This window comes from Arachis hypogaea, chromosome 14, assembly GCF_003086295.3.
Source record: "Arachis hypogaea cultivar Tifrunner chromosome 14, arahy.Tifrunner.gnm2.J5K5, whole genome shotgun sequence".
Lineage (NCBI taxonomy): Eukaryota > Viridiplantae > Streptophyta > Magnoliopsida > Fabales > Fabaceae > Arachis > Arachis hypogaea.
Window position 1 is genome coordinate 114,794,700 of NC_092049.1, and position 18,217 is coordinate 114,812,916.

An 18,217-nucleotide genomic window follows, 5' to 3' on the forward strand; every position below is an offset into this window, starting at 1 on the left:
ATGAGGAAGCAACAACTTTGACTGACATCAGAATCATGTATAAAAGAATGAGATGAGATCACAAATAACATTATTCAAACTAACATCCCATCATAACTTTAGAAGAATCGAATTCACAATATATTTTCAACAATTTGAAGCATATAATAATAAAAAAATATAACCTTACATCCATAGAACCGAGTGAAAAACATTTATAAAGACAAAAGAAAACTTATTCTACCCTGAAAAAGAAGATAAACACATATTAAGAGAAAGGGTAAAGTATTAAATTGGTCCTCTACGTTTGGGCGTAATTCTGTTTTAGTCCTTAAAGTTTAAAGTGTCCTATTTGAATCCAAAAAAATTTCATTTAGCTTCAATGTAGTCCTACAGTGATGTCAAAGTTAAACAATTAACGAAATGTCCTACATGACAGCAGTACAAGAACAAGGTCGATAATCTAGAGAATAAGTACAAGTTTCAGAGGCACAAAATTAACTGTAAATGCATCAATACATTTATTTATCATTTTTCTTACAATTTCAATAAAATATTTTCTATAGAACTAAGGAGAATGATAAATAAATGTATTGATGAATCTACGATTGATTTTGTGCCTCTAGAGCTTGTACTTATTCTCCAGATTATTGACCTTGTTCTTGTACTGCTGTCATGCAGGATATTTCAATAATTATTTAACTTTAACCTCACCGTGGGACTACAATGAAGCTAAATAAAACTTTTTTGAATTTAAATAAGACACTTTAAACCTTAAGGACCAAAACAAAATTACGCTCAAACATAAGGGACCAATTTAATACTTTACCCTAAGAGAAGAGACGCTGTCAGTAACCATGATTTGATGAGCACTTTGACAAAAACTAACTCCCATCACAACTATTAGATCCAAATTATCAAAAACATAAAAAAAGAACACAAATTTGTCTAATTACCACTCAAAACTGACCAATGAACTATAAAATGAGAAACTGAATTAACTATAATTTGATGAGCACTTTGACAAAAACCAACTCCCATCATAACTATTAGATCCAAATTATTAAGAAAAAAAAGAACACCGAATTTGTCTAATTACCACTTAAAACTGACCAATGAAGTATAAAATAAGAAATTGAATTAACTATAATTTGATGAGCACTTTGACAAAAATCAACTCCTATCACAACTATTAGATCCACATTACTAAGAATAAAAAAAATAACTAAATTTGTCTAATTACCACTCAAAACTGACCAATGAACTATAAAATGAGAAACTAAATCAACTAAGAAGCTCATACTCTAAACACCACAATACATATATACTAATGAGGGTAAAAAATGTTATTAAGCCATGGGAGGAAACAATTTACGCAATTCAACCAAAATGAATTCTGATACACCATTCCACCAAATATGACTTTTATATAATTCGAATCAATAAAATTCGAATTATGTTTACATGTCATTCGAATTGAATCACATCGAATTACTCCCAAGCAATATTCGAACGTAGTTCGAATCAAATTGTATCGAATTTTGCATGCATAGTTCGAGTTATATTAACTCGAATTACTTGGAGCACGTGGCCTAGGGTAGTTCGAATCCAATTGATTCGAATTACGTGGATTTTGGTTGCAAAAGGTAGTTCGAGTTGAATTGATTCGAATTACAAGTGTTTCACCTATATAAGGAGTTCGAACCAAGTTCATTCGAATCAATTGGGGGATGATGTAGATTTGAACGAGCCTCCCACGGCGGCTCCTATGCAGGCTTTTGCCCTCGGTGGGATGCCAGCATCCGCACATACTCTTGGGTCACATTCAGTTGCTGGGCCGTCATCATCCAGACCCGTACATGTCTCGCTCGGGACGCCCACACAGCCTGCTCCGGATGACGATGGCGACGATATTGAGGATGAGGAGCCGTTTATACGGAGAGGTCAGAGGACACGGGTTCCACGCCGTTGTGGCACGGGGTCGCACCTGTTTAGATGATTGGGGGATGATGGTTTATGATGTCTTTTTATGTTTGTATTATGTATTTTGTTTTGGTTATCGGTGTTATGTCTGAGTGCCCTAGGTCATTAGTTCATGCAGCAGTTACTTTGATGTTATTGTATTTTGTATTAGTCACTTCCACAGAATGTGTACTTTGCTTATGTAACTTAATTTCATAATTAGAAAGACATTCAACATACATATGTGGGTCGAAATACAAAGTTCATCACTAAAAAATTATAAATGACCATACCTAGAACATCGCTTTCTAACGAAAATAAAATACAACTGATGACCCAAAGACAAATAAAAACACACAACAGCATGCTCCTACTCATTCCCCCCTGTGTGGGTGGCTCCTCCGGCCTGCGGACAACTCCGACGAGTGTGTCCTGCTTGCCTGCAGAGGCCACATCTCTTTGGCCAGTTCGGATCTGCCTCATCCATATTGGTACGTATGCGGGTGGACCTCGGACGACCCTCCCTCGCACGCCTCATGTTCGGATCTGGTATAACGGTAGGCCCGTCATATGGTGGCCAGAAACCCTCCGGAATTGGAGGTGTAAATCCCAGCCGATAGACACCGAAAACGGAACTAAGGCGATAGACCTCGTGGACGTATGGCTGCCAAGTAAGACGTGAGTAGGCACAGCATGCCAGTGCGTGCGGACACGGGAAATGGAGTGCTTGGAAGTACCCACAATCACAAGTCTGCGAGCCTAATGAGACCCTGTAGCTACCCAGTGAGAACGAACCAGTCGGAGTCGTTTCTGCCACGGTGTACTCCGAGTTATCCCTATCATAAACAGTCACCGTGAAGCACCTAGCCGTCTTGAGGTTGGCCTCGATACACTTTACCAGGTATTGACTGAATTGTTGTCCGGTGCCCAGCTGCGCCTCGGCCTCCCTCCCCTTACGGACAAATAGCTCCGCCAACCTTCCGTATGTGGCCTTCACCAGCGAGCACACAGGTAGGTTCCTTACCCCCTTCAGGATTGAATTCACACACTCAGATATATTGGTCGTCATGTGACCGAATCTCCGACCCTCATCACAATACTAGGTCCACAACGAATACTCAATCCGGTTCGCCCATTCACACATTGCCGGATTCTCAGAGCGCAGAATGTCAAACCAGTAGTCGAATTCCACTTCGGTCATGGCATATGCGGCATTCACAAGAAGCCTCCGGGCGTCCTTGCCCTTGAGGGTGAGGGCAAAATTCGCTGCTATGTGTCGAATGCAGAATGCCCGGTATACAGCCGGAGGTAGCCATCCCCCATCAGGAGCCTCGAGTGCTGCCTTGATGCCGTTATGCCTATCTGAAATAACTAACAGACCTGGCTGAGGTGTCACGTGGTGGCGGAGGTGGGAGAGAAAGAAGGACCAAGACTCAGCATTCTCACCCTCAACTAGTGCAAATGCCACCGGAAGTATGTTGGAGTTCCCGTCCTGCGCAATCGCCACAAGCAATGTTCCCCCATACTTGCCATAAAGATGGGTGCCGTCAATACTCACCAACGGCTTGCAATGACGAAAAGCCTCGATACAAGGGGGGAACGTCCAGAATAGCCTCTGAAAATAAGCATGGGACTCGTCCAGCTGTCCCCCAACTCGAACAGGGCAAGTCCTGAGGACTGCAACAGTACCAGGCATCGTCAACTGAACTCCTAACACCCACCTAGGGAGCTCGTTGTACGACTCATCCCAGTCCCCATAGATGACGGCAACGGCCCTCTGTTTCGCCATCCATACCCTCCTATACGTAGGCCTGAACCCAAAGTGCGCGGCCATGGCATTTAGAAGCACCTTGATGTTGACGGATGCATCATCCCTCACCATTGGCATAATGAACGTCGATATGACATGGTAGTCCAGACTCCTATGGTCGCTGGAGATGGAGGTGGCGAGACAGGTATGCGGTCCGTTGTACCGTTTGACTTCCCAGATGCCCTTGCGCTGCCGGAGACTCAACCGAATCAACCATGTGCACCCATTCCCAAACTCAGAACACTTTCCCACATACCTGCGATAGTCAGACTCAACTACCTTGTACTGTACCCCTCGGCGGATGCTGTAGGTCTTCACACTCAGCAGCGCCTCATCTTTATCCTAAAATTGTTGACCAACCTGGAACTCTGTAATACCAGCAGACCCTTCCGTATCTCTAGCGCCGAATCCAATAAGCTGCCCAGCATGTCCATCCTGCCTCATGGCATCCAGGTCCAACGATGAAAAATGGGGTGGGTACTGCTGTGTACCAGAACTAGATCCACCTGTCGCCCCTCTCGGATCACTCGCTCCGAGATCATCGCCACTGTCATCAGCGATCATATCCGGCTCCACATCATCGTCATCTGGATCATCAAAAAATCCTTCACCAACACCAGCCGGTGTAGGACAATGTACTTCGGTCGGAAGATGTTCCCCATATCGAACCTCGTCGCCAACGTTGCCGCTGAGATCAACAGCGAACGAAGGGGAGGCGACAGGCTGGATCTGTGGCTCATACATAGGTACGGAGGATGAAGCAACCGCAGGTCTCGAGCTTGAACCGGCCACCGTGGCTATAGTGTTGGTATTCCGGTTCGAACCACCCGAGCTGGATACCACGTCAACCAACTTTGCTAACAGCTCTGGTGTCCTCACTTCGGGAAACTGCCTGCGACAAAGAAACATGACCTGCAAGTCCTCATCAATCCCGATTATGAAACAATCATACTTCACCGTATCATGGAGCACAGTGGTTGGAATGCGATAGAAAAACTTCTTAACCCTTTTCACTCCTTCCAGACCAAGCTTCACCAGCACAGAGCTAATGAGGGCATCGTAGCTCGTCGTAGGGCTCACGATAATACACAGAGGATCCTTATCGGTGAACTTCACACCGGACCTGGTTTTTCTCTTAATCCCCCCTCTGTGGTGTACCAAGACTAGAAAACTATCCTCACTAGCCATCTCACCTCTCTATTGAGAGTAACTCACGTTTACAGCATATATATAGAGCTCTGCTTCACAGTAATTCAAATCAACTTCATTCGCACTATATATATAATTCGAATCAACTAATTTCGAATTCACAAACCTTAGTAATTCGAATTAATATGATTCGAATTACCCTAACGTCACTCTTCCTTAGTAATTCGAATTGAATTGATTCGAACTACTCCAACCTAATTCGTTACATATTGTTTCGAACTACAACTACTTCATGCATGCATGTAATTCGACGTTAGTTAATTCGAACTATGTACAAGTATAATTCCAAACGTATAGATTCAAATTATATTAAATTATGCTTTTGTTGAATGGTGTATCAAAATTTATTTTAGCTGATTTGAGTAAAATGTTTCCTCCCATGGCTTAATGCCGTTTTTTACCCTACTAATGATTTCAGCATGACTATTAGAAAAACCAACAACCTTATACCAATAATCCCAATCCAACCACAATTATCAAGAAAAAATATAGGATATATAAAAGAACTGATTTTGAACAGATAGATAGTAGAACAAATTATATGAAAGAATTATATTATTCATAAATGAAATTCAACATATAAACCACAACCATATCAAAATCACATGATTCTAGCAATAAATGAATGAAATTGTGGGAACCTCAAAGTCATTTATGCATGGCTCCCGAATACATATCCCAAAGCACCAAATCATGATGAAATTTCAAGAAATTGAATAAAGAGAAAATATTCAGTTTAGTCCTGAAGTTACATTTGAGTTTCAATTTAGTTCTTAAAATTTTAATTGCCTTAATTTAATTCCTAAATTTTTTAAATTTTAATCACATTAGTCCTTGTGGTAGTTTCCGTCACAGAGTCAATTGAAAAATTTAGGGACTAAATTAAAGCAATTGAAATTTTAAGAACTAAATTGAGGTTCGAGTGCAACTTTAGGGACTAAATTAAGTATTTTCTCTGAATAAAATTACAAAGAAGAAGCTGAAATTAAAAAAACAATAGGAGAATATGATGAGAATCATATTATATTCTTCATTCATATTTCTATAAAAATATTAACAAAATCAAAAGTGTTAGAGGAAATTTAACAAAAATTGAAAAAGGAAAGAGCACTTCATATATAATTCACCATTCTTCTTCTGTGCGGAATTACTGTAATTACATGGAGGTCTATGACTTATCTTCTTCATGTCTAACTGCTATTGCTGCTGCCTTTGTGGTCCACCTCACTACAACCGATCTCATAGCTCTCCTCTTTTTTCCCAATATTGCACTCCTTAACCGCTACAGCTACTCCATCAATATAGGTGTCAATGATCTGCCTCCTCTCTGCAACCATGGAGGGTTGCCTTCCAAGCGAGTGGGTTATCGTCGTGCTGTGCCTTTGGAAGAGTTCTGAGTTCTTGATTTCGCTGGTTCTGGATGGTTGCTGGTCCGATTGATTTCTTCACCTCTCTGCCACTGTTGGTATTCCATGGGCTCCAAGCCTTTCGTTTGGGCTATGTATTAGTGAGGATCGATCCTCCTTTGGAGTGGTAGCTATGATACCCACCGTGAAGGCTGAGAGCGGGGGTAGAAGAGATGGCGGATGGTATGATAGAGGAGAAAAAATGAGAAGAAGAAAAAGATACAAACTTTAAAAAATTTAAGGTAGAATGAAAAGTGGATTGTGACACTCTAATCATAGAAAACCATCGTGAAGAAGAATTTATGATGAAAGAAGCTATGACTCTGTTTGTGTGTGAGAATATTTTTATGTGAGGAGGAAAGGTAAGAATAAATTAAAAGCAATTGACTGTAAATTTTACCAATTCTAATTGATTGAAATATTTTTATCACCTAACCATTTGCCATTTTATTTTTTCAATTTTTAAAAAATTCAAAAATGTGAAAAAATTTCACATCAGCTATGAATCCTTTTGAATTCTAGTTTGTATAGATATAGTATTTTTTAAAAATTTTGTGAGAACAAATGCTCTATTTTCGTTCAATGTAGATCCGTTTCTGTGTAAATAAAATAATAATGTGTATATTTTGTTTATAGGGTAAATGAAAGAAGCACATTACACACCACGTGTACAAACATATATGTACACGTGATATCATGCCTTATTTAATTTATAATATAAATGAGATAAATTGATATTTTATTTACATAATAAACAAAATAAATAATAAAATATAAATTCGTAAAAATACTATAACGGTCTCGTTACGTTACTAACAGTATTTCTGCCAACTTCTACCAACTCTTATTTATAACTATATTTAATGGAAGTGTCTTTATAGATGTGTCTAATAAAAATGTCTTTTTTATGGCTGTGTTTAATAAAAATATCTTTATAGATATATTTTCTGGATGTGTCTCTTTACATATATGTTTAAAATATAATAATTAATTATTGTTGGTAATAAGTTGACAGATAATATGTTAGTACCTTATACTTTTTCATACTATAAATTACTTATATGCATAAATAAAATATTTATTTAAAAAATTCTAAATATGTGCCAATGGACTAAAAATTAAACAAATTTAAATAAATCACAAAATAAACTTAAATAATTAACTAAAGGCCAATGCAATTTCTTGTGGAAGTGATTCCACCATCCACAACAAGATTATGGCCACTAACATACTTAGATTCTTCACTAGCAAGAAAAAGTGCAGCCTCAGCAATATCCGACGACCTCAGAGTTACCCCTCTCAAATTTGCAAGCCCTCTAACAAATTCCTCAATCTTCTCAACTTCCTCATGCGAAGGCAAATTTACATTATTACCCTCCGCCTCCTCACTAGTATGCCACGCGTTAACAAGCAATGACGTGGCAACCCCAAATGGTGAAATTGAATTTACCCTTATGCCATGCCTCCCTAACTCACAAGCAGTGTTCTTAGTGAGTCCAAGAATCGCATGCTTTGAAGCGGTGTAAGAATGTGGACCAAGACCACCCATAACACCCGCAACACTAGCAGTGTTGATTATTGAACCAATTCCATTAGGAATCATGACCCTTGAAGCATGTTTAATTCCCAATGCAACACCTTTAACGTTGACCCTCATTATCATGTCAAACTCATCAGGGTCAAAATTGACAATGCTCTTCTTGGAATTTGATTGGTCACCAAGCACACCGGCGTTGTTGAACATTATGTCCAGTTTGCCGTATTTGGAGACTGTGGAAGTTACCAAATTGTCCATGTCGGGTTCTATGCTGACGTCACAGTGGACGAAGGTCGCTGATGGAGAAAGTGAGTTTGCAAGATTGGATCCATGTGTGTCGTCCACGTCAGCAATTACAACCTTTGCGCCATGTTTCACAAACAGTCTCACTGCTGCTTCACCTATTCCTTTGGCACCACCAGTTACAATCGCAATTTTCCCTTCCAACCTATAATAATAATTACCAACCACATATCAAAATATTTCATAAACAATACTAATCTTTTTTATTTAAAAGCAAAAGTTTAGAGATTCACCATGTGTGAGTGAGTGTGCATAACTATATATAGGAGATTTACGTATAAGGATATGGAGGTCTTTGGCATATTGTCTACCACCATAACCGGTAATTTAGATTTTCTGAAAAAAAAAATAGACATATAGTCGCCGACAAAAATTCTTTCCGAAAATAAAAACGATAAAATATTTTTAAAAAATTTTAAAACGTGACAAGAATATTCTAAAGTCAAATAAATATAGAGACAGTTATTTTATGTCTAAATACTTTTGTCGCATTTAAAACCTTTTGAAAGTATTTGTCATTTAAAGAGTATTTTAATTTTGTTGGTTTAGTCTCATTTAAATAACTACTAAGATTAAAATACAGTATTTGGTATGTACATGCACTATGCGGGAAGTAATGTAGATAGCAAACTCTCATATGAGTATTCAAAAGTAACGTAAATTGCTTCCAAAATTTAGATTACCAGTAATAAGTTATAACCAAACAAAGAAATTTTTAAGAGTGAGTTACTTAATCTAACATTACCAATAATATGATAGATTAAGACCTATACCGAACGTGCTTAATTAATAGTAAGAGAAGTGATCATGAGTGTATATATGAAAAAATCTAAGAGATGATGGCTTTAGGTTATAAAGAACTGAATGAATTATGAGTACCTATTTAAGGAAGGGGACAATAAATTGGTGTCTGGTGGTGGTGTTGTTGTGTGAAGAGGCACTCCTTGAATGGTTCTATCATCAGACATAACTTCTGTAGCTGCAACCATGCTTAATTGAGAGACTGTGGCTCTGCAAAGTGTTCGATCAAAAAGGAATGGAACAGAAACAAAAAAAAAAAAAGGAAATTAGAAAGACAGAGGAATTTATGTGTGTGTTTTTTCAGAAGGAAAAATGTTTGAGTAACTTACAACTAACTTCACAATTTTGTTATTATTGTTGGTCATTTAATTTGGTTGTTGTGACTTCGAGTGGGGCTACGTTTTATTTCATACATACATGATATAACTACAAAATTAAACCGATGTCAAAGATCAGAGACAGCGCGATGTACAATTGGATAACTACTCACCTAAAGTTGTTTTCAGATGAGAATAATGAATGAGAATTATTAAATAATTTCATATATCTAACTGAATTATCATTTAATAAATATTTTAATTATCATCTTTTTATAAAGATAATTTTATGTAAATAGTCATCTAAAATAAATTAATATTTAATTCACATATATTTTAGACATATAATATTTATATTTTAAAATATATACATTTTAAAGTTTTAGATGTGCATTTTTTTAAAGGATGGATTATTTATTGATTTTTGTTATTTTCTAGTGAGACCAATATATATATATATGTGTGTGTGTGAATATTTATATACAATTATTTTTATGTAAAATTAATAGATAAGAATCGTTAAATAATAATTTAGTTAAATATATTAAATTATTTAATAATTTTCAATTAGTAACTTCATATTAAAATAACCGCATGTAAATTTTTATCTCATATATATATATATATATATATATATATATATATATATATATATATATATATATATATATATAAAATTTAAGTTTAATGCATTATCAGTGTAAAATAATTTTACACGTGTATTTAATTATGTAATGCTTCATCAGTTATATATATATATATATATGCGAAAACAAAATCCAATTTATAACTTGTAGGAAAATCTCATTTGCTTAGTTAATTGTGGTCGGGGCTTATTGCTCCATGTCTTGTAATGGGAAATGTACTCCATATCATTCAAGTGTTTCACGTGAATTACTTGTTTGGTAATAATAATAATAATAATAATAATAATAATAATAATAATAATAATAATAATAATAATAATAAGTAAGGTTTGATAACATTCCCCTCAAATAAAGAATAGTTGCAAACATTAGTCTTAAGATAATTCTATACCAATGCCAAAAAAGTATTAATTTAAAAAAAATAAATGTAAGTTTATAGTGCATATAAAACTGTATCATTGTGTTTATGGTCCCAAAACGTATGTTCATAGAAAAACATACTAAAAGATACTGTCCCGGCCCTATTATCGCAGCACTATTCCTAAAGTTTGTAATTTAGTAATGAATTAATATTCATGAAAGATACACTTGCGCAAGAGAAGTGACACTTTAATTTATTTCGCTTTCTTGTTCTCGGTGTTTATCATCTTCTAATTGTTTAAAATGCTTTTAATTTATCGATTATTTGTCAACGTGTTCAAAATCCAAAATTATCTGAAATTTGGATTTTATAAGCCTACAAAATAAAGCAGCTTTGAAGTCGGCAGGAATAAATGAATTAAGAATATTGTTATGGATGGTTATAGTTTTAATATTTTTTTAAATAAGAATTATTTTTAATTTGAATTTGATTAATTTTTGTATAAGTTTTCTTTATTTGTCTTATATTATTTTTTTTATTTTAAGATTTACCAAAGATCAAATTTTAAAGTTTTTGGATATAGAATTTTGATATTATATCAAAAGATAATTTATTTTAAAAACTTAAACTGATAGAAGAAGACAATATAAATGATTATATCTCTAATAAATATTATTTAAGGGTTTTATTGTGTATATGTCGTGTTAATGTTGTTCATAATTTTCTCAACAAAATTTATATTCTTGAATGTCTATAATATATTATTAAGTGAATACTAACGTGCAGTTATTGTAAGAATTGGAATTAAATTAACTGCTTAGATAAAATAAAATAATAATTTAATTGTCTAAAATAAGTTCGAAAATTTAGGAATGTTAATTAGAAAATTTAAAGGCGAGATTTGGATCTAGTAGATTTTTTCGAGTGAAAAAATATAATTTTTTGCAAAAAATTGTGTAAAAACGCATACTGGTAAATTAGTTGGCAGTGTAAATTCCGTTAAATTAGTAGATAATTAGTCAATAAATTAGTTTTTAAGAAAGAAGATTAAAAATGTGAATATTATATTAAATTAGGATAGAGCTCATCGAAACGAGAATTTTGACACTAATTTTAAAGAAAACGGTCCAAGAATAGACCGAATGAGCCGAACTGGTTAAACCGGACCATCGGTCAAACCGGACCAACCCATTAAATGAAGCCAAACTCCTTTCTCTTCCTCATTCGGCTGGAGCAACGTGAAATGCATCCAGGGAAGAGAGAAAACACCAACCCTTACGGTGAGCTCCAATCTCCTGTAATTTCTCCGTCGGAGCTCCGATCGCCGCACCGTTTGTGGCCACGCGTTCATCGCGTCGAGCTCTACGTTTCTACCGGAACAATTTCATAGGTAACTTGATATTTCATCTCAGCCTCTTATTTCCCCCAATTTTTGAATTTTGAATGGGAAAGTTGAATTTCTTTAATTTCTGATGTTTTAGGATCCAACTAGCTTGAGGAAAACGTTCACTCTTGTTTATGTGAAGCTTGGGTAAGGTGAGGAAACCACAAATTCCATTTTAATTTTATTGAATTTGAGCTTTGAGTATTAAATTGGGTATATATGTGTTATAAATGTGTATTAGGTTGAGAATAAATAATTGGAGCCTGAAATTGTGAATATTGGAACTTGGAGGAAGCTTATTAGTTGAATTTTGAGGAGCTGTCTTGGTTTTAAATAAATTGATTTGGTCGTTGTGTGAGAATCGGCCAAGGTATGGTTTAGGTTTCTTGCATTTAATATGTAAGGTTCTGTGAAAACTTAGGCTAGATGACCGTAGGATAAGTTGGAACGTATATGTATGTTGTGGTTTAGGGTTTTGTTGTTAAACATGGACTGATGTTATGCTGATTAATTGAAGGACTGAAATGTTATTAATCATTGTTTTGAGGATGTTATTAATCATTGATTAGAGAATACAAGTAAGTAATTTATGAACTATGGTTGGTTGTGGGTTTTGGCATGTAAGTATGTAGTGTTTGATGGTGGATTTGGCATATGTATATGTATTTATTGTTGGTGTAGAATGTGATTGTTATGGTGGTTAGGTGTTGAGGAAGAAGGACCTTTTTGGTGCTAGCATGTACAAGTTATGGTATTGGTAATATGAGAATTTATTTTGAATGAGAAAGAGGTATTGTAAGTTACAAAAGTTGGTTTTTGACCGAACTTCGGCAAGGCATAACTTGGCTTTCGGACCCTCAATTTACTTCCAACTTATTTTGAAATAAAAATTGAGTTCGTGATGTTTATACCATACGAAGAACGGGTGAAAAATATTTTAAATCGAAGAAGTTATGATTGTTGGAAGAATTGAACTCAAAACTGGTTTATGAAACAATTCTGCAGCTTGTGCTGATTCTGTTTTTTTTAAAGGACGTATGTCCACGCGTACGCGTGACCCACGCGTACGCGTGGCACGAATTTTAACGATGCGTACGCGACTAGTCCCATGCGCACACGTAAGGGGTCAACAAGCATGTCCACGCGTATGCGTGACCCAAGCGCACGCGTGACATGAAGTTTTCACCCACGCGTACGCATGACAAGAGACGCGCGCGCGAGCTACAGTCTTACATGCCCACGCGCACGCGTGAGCCACGCGTACGCGTGGCACCTTTTCCAGCAAACATGATTTTAAGGTTTTTAAAATCTATTTCAAATTACTAAACCTCTATTTTCATTCCATTGGTCATAAATAATAGTGTTAAACTTGATAATCAGATGAAGCTAGGAAATGAGGATAACTTGAAGGTGAAGTAAAGTTGAAAAGTGATGAATTGAGTATGAGATATTATGGATGAGTCATATATGATGCTTGAATGGATATTCTGATGAAAGATTATGTATGAAATTTGGCTGAATAATTTAATGATCTGAGATACGAGGTTCCCTGGATTAAGTGCCGTGGCTTGCCACCACGTGTACCAGGTTGAAAACTTGATACTCTGTTGAACCTACGACGTAAGTGTGACCGGGCACTATATAAATTCCTGGGAATGTTACCCCCCATTGAGTAATATTGATTATTTGAGATAAAGCTATGCATAGACTCTTGGGGATGCACGTCGGGGGACAGTCTAAGTACAATTCAGACTTGTTGGGTTGGCTGGATAACCGACAGATGAGCCTCATCGGCCATAGGACAGGCATGCATCATATACATTCTATTTGAATATTTGTTGTGCATTAACTGGGTGTGCCTAAGTGTACTTGCCATGCTAAATGTGTATTTGTTACTTGCAGTATTTGTAACCTTTTTGTGCTTGCTTTTATCTGTTTATTTGTCTATGAAATGCTGACAGAGATGGAGGTATGTAGGAATGGTACTACAGGACTTAGATTTAAAATTAAGTTAAGTTAGGTTTAGATACTCTTAGAAAACCACCTTTTATGGCTCATGTTTAATACTTTAAGCTCTATAATCTGAGGGTCAACGTTCTAGGATTGCCTCTGGCATTCCCAAGGCCTTATATATTATGTGTGTGGCACCTTTACCATACTGAGAACCTCCGGTTCCCATTCCATACTATGTTGTTGTTTTTCAGATGCAGGTCGAGATGCATCTCGTTAGGCGTCTGGACTCTTGAAGCAGAGTGGTTACTGGGTAGTTTTGCTGTACAGTAATGTATATATGTACTTAGTTTTTTCTCCGCATAACTTGTTCTTTTTTATCCTCTTAGAGGTTTATGGAGAGGTAGGACTGTGTACATGAACTTTTGGGTTTTGGATATATATGTATATATGTGTAAATATTTTCCGGTCAGTCTTGACTTCGCGGACTGAATTAGGATCTTGTTATTTTGTATCTTTGGCACTCTATTCCTACATCTGTTATCTTATGTTTAATAGTTAAGGTTTTCTTGAGCGTTGCGCTTTTATTTCACGATTTTTGTTTCCTCTATTCTTCAAGGCTCCTAGCATATTATAATTCTTCTGCTATTATATGTACTCATTTTGTTTTAGAGGTCTTAATACCACACCACCTCTATTTTACGACTTAAGCATAAAGCTTTGTGTGGTAGGGTGTTACAGGCAGTACCGATTTAAGTCTGTCCGATACTGCGTGAGGGAAAATAAAATTGTAGGAATCCTTAGAAAAACATTTAGAATTGAAAACCGAACGCTAATTCTAAAGATTTTGGCTCAAAGTTGGGCCAAACGAACCAAAAATGCTAAACGATTGGATCGAGCTCAAGTCCAACATATAAATACACTAAAATGAGGCCATTCACCTCATTAAACACAACCCTAGTAGCTGGTAAGGAGAAGGGAGAAGAGAAGAGAGGTTATTATTTACTTCCACTTTCTTTCGACCATATCTTGAGCTATGGTGCTCTGATTTGCGTGTTGTTTATGGCCACGCATAGCTCTCACTGAGCCTGTCATTTCTAGCCAAACAAAGTTGGTAAGAACTCGAAATCCATGCTCCAATTTTCTGCCATAACAAATTTTGCGTTTTAGGTTTGGTTTTTGAATAAATGATTTTGTATTTTTGGTTGATTAGATGGTATCTAACGTTGGGCTATTGTTGGTTTGTGCCCCAATCACCATTGGATAAGGTAAGGTATCTCTTTATCCTTATGGATTAGTGATTTTGTGAACCCTAAGATTAATTTATGGAAACATGAATGTGTATAGCTTGAATTTAGTGATTATTAGAGTTCGTTGAGGCATTTGGATTGACTTTGATGGCTAAAGCTTTGTGGAAGCTTGTTTGGAAGTCAATTTTGGTGCTTTGTGCGTGTTGAAAATCAGTCAAGGTATGATTTCGATTTTCTTTACTTAATATATATATATATAATGTTTTGTGAAACTTAGGCTAGTGGATCATAGGATAGGAATGAATATCGATGATGATTGTTCATGCTTATTTAAATTGGTGATGGTTGTTAATGAATATTGATGATGATGATGGATAATGAGTATTATTGTTGATGTTGATGATAATTGGTGATTATTGTGAGTTTTATGAGGTTGAATTGGGGAATAATGATTATAATGGTTTAGGTTAATAATGGATAGTGCTTTGTGATAATATTATTGATAAGGGAGTTAATAAGGATCTAAGGAAGTCATTGAGAATGGAATGGTCTAGGTAGTTTAATGATTGAGAAATGGTTGGAGAATATTTGGTATGAGTCCTTGGATTATTTTGGTTATGGTGGATTAAGTTTGGTTTTGCGTTTTGGAAAACTAAAGAACTTGGAACATTTTGGTAAAAATCTTATTTTTGATGAACTTTGACGAGGCAAAACTTGGCCTCCAGACTCCCAATTTAGATGAAACTTGACTTAAATAAAAGTTGGGTCTGAAAGATTTAAGACGTTCGAAGAACAAGTAAAAAATATTTTAAAACAAAAAAGTTATGCGCATTTGAAGTTTGGTACAAAAATCTGAATTTTGCAGCTTTTAAATTTTTCAAGGTATGCGTGCGCGGACAATGCATGCGACCGAGGATCGGTTGCTGTCAAGCACTCTCGCATATGCAACATTGGCATGCATACGCGAAAATGTCAATTTTTACAGGCATGCATACGCGAGTTGTAACACACGACGCAGCCTCTCCTTCTCGTTCCAAGTGTCCGCATACGCGGATGTAGCTCACGTACGCGACCTTCACGATTTGACACCCATGCGTACGCGAGAAGGCATATGCGTATGCGAGATCTCGGTTTTGATGAAAGCTTATTTTTTTACATTTTAATGGTTTCTTTAGCTTTCTAAACTCCTTTAATGTCTATTTAGGACTCTTAGTTTATAATTGGGCATTTGAGACAAGTGAGGACGGATTAGGTGACTTAAAGTTAGATATTTTTCTATTATGAGTTTAGAAGATGGTGACTTAGGCTTGGGATGTATTGTGGAGGGATTAGTTATGTGAATTGATGGAGCGCTAGATTGACGGTGAATTTGAGAAATGGAGAACTGATGATGGCTTTGATAAGTTTGGAACTTGGAAAGGAATGGTGGAATTGTTGGATATTGAAAGTGATATCTGAATGATAAATTATGATGATATATTATTCTGGTAAGTCGATATGCGTCTCGGGCAAGGACAGTGGTGAATCCCACTTGTCGAGGTTGTGGCACCGGCGTAAGGACGGTGGTTAATCTCGCTTATGTTCATATGTGAGGGCTGAGGTAGTATCCTACTCACATAACCTTCTCTGCTGCAAGAGAGTGCAGGGCATTATATCCTTGGGATGCGCATGATAGTGTGCCGGGCACTATATCCCTGGATTGATAGTGTGCAGGGCACTATATCCCTGGCGTGGTAGAAAGGCTACATCCAAAAAGATGTGTTGGGTTGGCAACTTTGAACAAAAAATGTGATATCACAGCCAATAGGACAAGCATTCATCATATGCATCTTCTACATGCTTGTTTGCTTTGTTTAACTTCCGTTATGCCTAAATGAATCACATGCCTACTTGCTATCTATTTTACTTGCTGTATATGTATATTACTTGTACTTTACTTGTTTGCATTACCTGTGTCTTCTACTAGGATTGAGGAGACTCGGTAAGCGATAGCGAGTGGATCGCATGGAGGATAGATTGGTGAAGGCTGTGGGACAGCGTTGACTAGCATTTGTTAGAAATTCCTTAAGTTAGATTACCCTGTTTATGGTTAAATTTATATATATATTTCTTTAAGCTTGAATACCTATATCGATGTGAAGTTATATGATTGTCTCTGGCTTTCCGGAACCTTATATCTTATCTATTAGGCACTGTTACCATACTGAGAACCGCTGGTTCTCATACCATATATTGTTGTTGTTTTTCAAATGCAAGTCGCAACCAACTTCGGTGAGTTTGGGGGATGGTGACAGAGCGGAGGATCGCTTTTATCTTTTATATTTCATTTATTTTTATGTGGTGTTTTCTCACTCTTGGATTATTGTATTTTTTTGTCTTAGAGGCTTTATTTCTGAAAACTTTGAAAGATAGGATGTTGTTGTTTTAACATTTAAATCTCTGTTGTATTTTAGTTTGAGCTGGTCGGCCTAAACTCTGCAAACTATGACTAATTCTCTTTTGTGTATATATATATATATATTGTTTACTTTAATTATGCTATCTAAAAGATTTTATATACTATGTTTTGTACTTTTTGTGCCAACGGGTTTAGTTATCGTGTGTGAACGTTTCGCGCATTGTATCTCTATTCTATGAGTCTTGGATCCTTTATTCCTTTCATCGGGTTTCTAGTTATACTGTTTCTTGATTATATACTATTATATAGAGCTTTAGAACTGTCGTGATGCTTTATCGCCTTTGCTTCACGACTATAGGGTGAAGCTTACTGTGATAGGGTATGGTGCACGAAATTGTGATGTCCAGGCTCGAACAATCCCTGGTAATGGCTCCAAAGCTTGGTGCTTTGATCTTAATTCATAATTGTCACAACTTCGATACAACTAACCAGCAAGTGCACTGGGTCGTCCAAGTAATACCTTACGTGAGTAAGGGTCGAATCCCACGGAGATTGTTGGTATGAAGCAAGCTATGGTCACCTTGTAAATCTCAGTCAGGCAGATATAAAGTGATAATGGTGTTTTCGAATATTATATAATAAAATAGGGATAGAGATACTTATGTAAATCATTGGTAGGAATTTCAGATAAGCGAATGGAGATGCTTTTCGTTCCTCTGAACCTCTGCTTTCCTGCTATCTTCATCCAATCAGTCTTACTCCTTTCCATGGCTGGCTTTATGCAAGGGCATCACCGTTGTCAGTGGCTACATCCCCTCCTCTCAGTGAATAATATGCTCACGCACCCTGTCACGGCACGGCTATTCATCTGTCGATTCTCGATCATGCTGGAATAGGATTCAC

At 36.4% G+C, this 18,217-nt stretch overlaps 2 protein-coding genes and 1 long non-coding RNA gene across 3 annotated transcripts; 1 reads left to right on the forward strand and 2 right to left on the reverse strand.

Moving 5' to 3' along the window:
* Positions 1 to 2,311: 2,311 nt before the first annotated feature.
* Positions 2,312 to 3,010, reverse strand: LOC114925214 (uncharacterized). The gene has a single exon (XM_029292500.1). It carries the CDS (start codon positions 3,008 to 3,010, stop codon positions 2,312 to 2,314), a length of 699 nt encoding a protein of 232 aa, XP_029148333.1.
* Positions 3,011 to 7,426: 4,416 nt separating this feature from the next.
* On the reverse strand, positions 7,427 to 9,344 carry LOC112740531 (short-chain dehydrogenase reductase 2a). Its single transcript, XM_025789202.3, has 2 exons — positions 9,086 to 9,344; positions 7,427 to 8,351 (listed from the first exon to the last, which is right to left on the reverse strand). The coding sequence occupies exons 1-2, from the start codon at positions 9,193 to 9,195 to the stop codon at positions 7,529 to 7,531; spliced, it is 933 nt and encodes a 310-aa protein (XP_025644987.1). The 5' UTR covers positions 9,196 to 9,344; the 3' UTR covers positions 7,427 to 7,528.
* Positions 9,345 to 11,553: 2,209 nt separating this feature from the next.
* Positions 11,554 to 14,258, forward strand: LOC140178873 (uncharacterized). The gene is made up of 4 exons (XR_011871849.1): positions 11,554 to 11,722; positions 11,814 to 11,868; positions 11,958 to 12,086; positions 13,921 to 14,258. It is a non-coding gene; the product is annotated as an uncharacterized lncRNA (long non-coding RNA).
* Positions 14,259 to 18,217: the final 3,959 nt, after the last annotated feature.